A 1,121-nucleotide genomic window follows, 5' to 3' on the forward strand; every position below is an offset into this window, starting at 1 on the left:
TGGTCCGCAGCCGAGCCACAGAGCGAGCCGCCCTCCCGGGACCCCCTCCACGCAAGGCCAAGAGCGCTCACCGCTCAGCTCCGGGGGAGGATAGAGGTGGTACGTGCTGTAAATGTCATTGCGCATCTGCAACTCCAGCTTCGTGTGCTTCTTCAGCAAGTCCGATACCTTCTCCTCCTGGAAAGGAGTCTTTTCCAGGATGACTACGGCGTCTGTCCCCTCTCCGGAGGCACTGGTCACCTGGAATAAGAACGGATAAAGCTGTTGGTAAACACGGATCCAGCGCTGAGTGGAGAATTTGAGGCCAGGACCTGAAAGCCTCCACCCAGGGACCACGGCAGACAGCCTGCAGCCCCTCAATTCTCATGGGCAAACCCCCTCCTAGTCCAGCCAACCACTGGGCAGCACCCATCCAAAAATAAACGGCACGTTTGTCCTGAAGCACGGCAGGAATCTGCTCCCCATCAGGGTACCACAGGTGGTTTTCTGGGAGAGCATGGGATACGGACAATGTCTCAGCCCACCTGCACCTCCCCGGATGCTCCCAGCGCCCGCGGCTGCATTCCCACTGACCCACATCACTGATTTCATCTCAGATACTCGCAAGTCGACACAGGGCTGCTGACCGGGCGGTCGGAGGGTCAGGAAGAGGGCAGAGGCAGGCGTAGGAGTTTGCATTATGGTCAGGGAGCAAACCTAGGCTGTTTTGGGGCAGGGAACACTGCTGCCCTGCTCCGAGGAACCACAACCCAGATCCGGATGGGGTCTGAGCATTCTAGTTTTGGGAGGCGTGGGGTTCGGAGCACACCCCCGAATCGCTCCCGTCTGTACAGGAGCCAGGCGAGGCCTCATTGAACACCGCCTGGGGAGAGCAAAGGGGTTCACCTTCACCTGGGGCTCCCACCCCCACCACACTCACAGGGCAGAGCGGGCAGGTCTGTGCCCAGTTCAGTTACCCACTGACCATCAACCCATTGCCCTGAGACCGAAGCAGCAGCCTGAAACTTCCCAGTCCTCATTGCCCGCTCGGATACACACCTCCAGGAGACAGGAGCTGAGGCGGCTGCATGGCTCCTGCGCCACGGCCAGGCTCTCCGACCGTAAAACTTAAAGAGTTATTA

General features: G+C 59.5%; 1 protein-coding gene across 1 annotated transcript in view; it reads right to left on the reverse strand.

The window, feature by feature from the left end:
* Positions 1 to 240, reverse strand: part of DCPS (decapping enzyme, scavenger) — a gene marked incomplete at its 5' end in the record, with an annotated part of 17,017 nt that extends 16,777 nt beyond the window's left edge. Inside the window, one exon of the mRNA XM_009583827.1 lies at positions 72 to 240. Coding sequence (XP_009582122.1) covers positions 72 to 240 — 169 coding nt within the window. The remainder of the gene's footprint in view (positions 1 to 71) is intronic.
* Between the last annotated feature and the right edge of the window lie 881 nt (positions 241 to 1,121).

This window comes from Fulmarus glacialis, unplaced genomic scaffold (genome assembly GCF_000690835.1).
Source record: "Fulmarus glacialis isolate BGI_N327 unplaced genomic scaffold, ASM69083v1 scaffold26368, whole genome shotgun sequence".
Lineage (NCBI taxonomy): Eukaryota > Metazoa > Chordata > Aves > Procellariiformes > Procellariidae > Fulmarus > Fulmarus glacialis.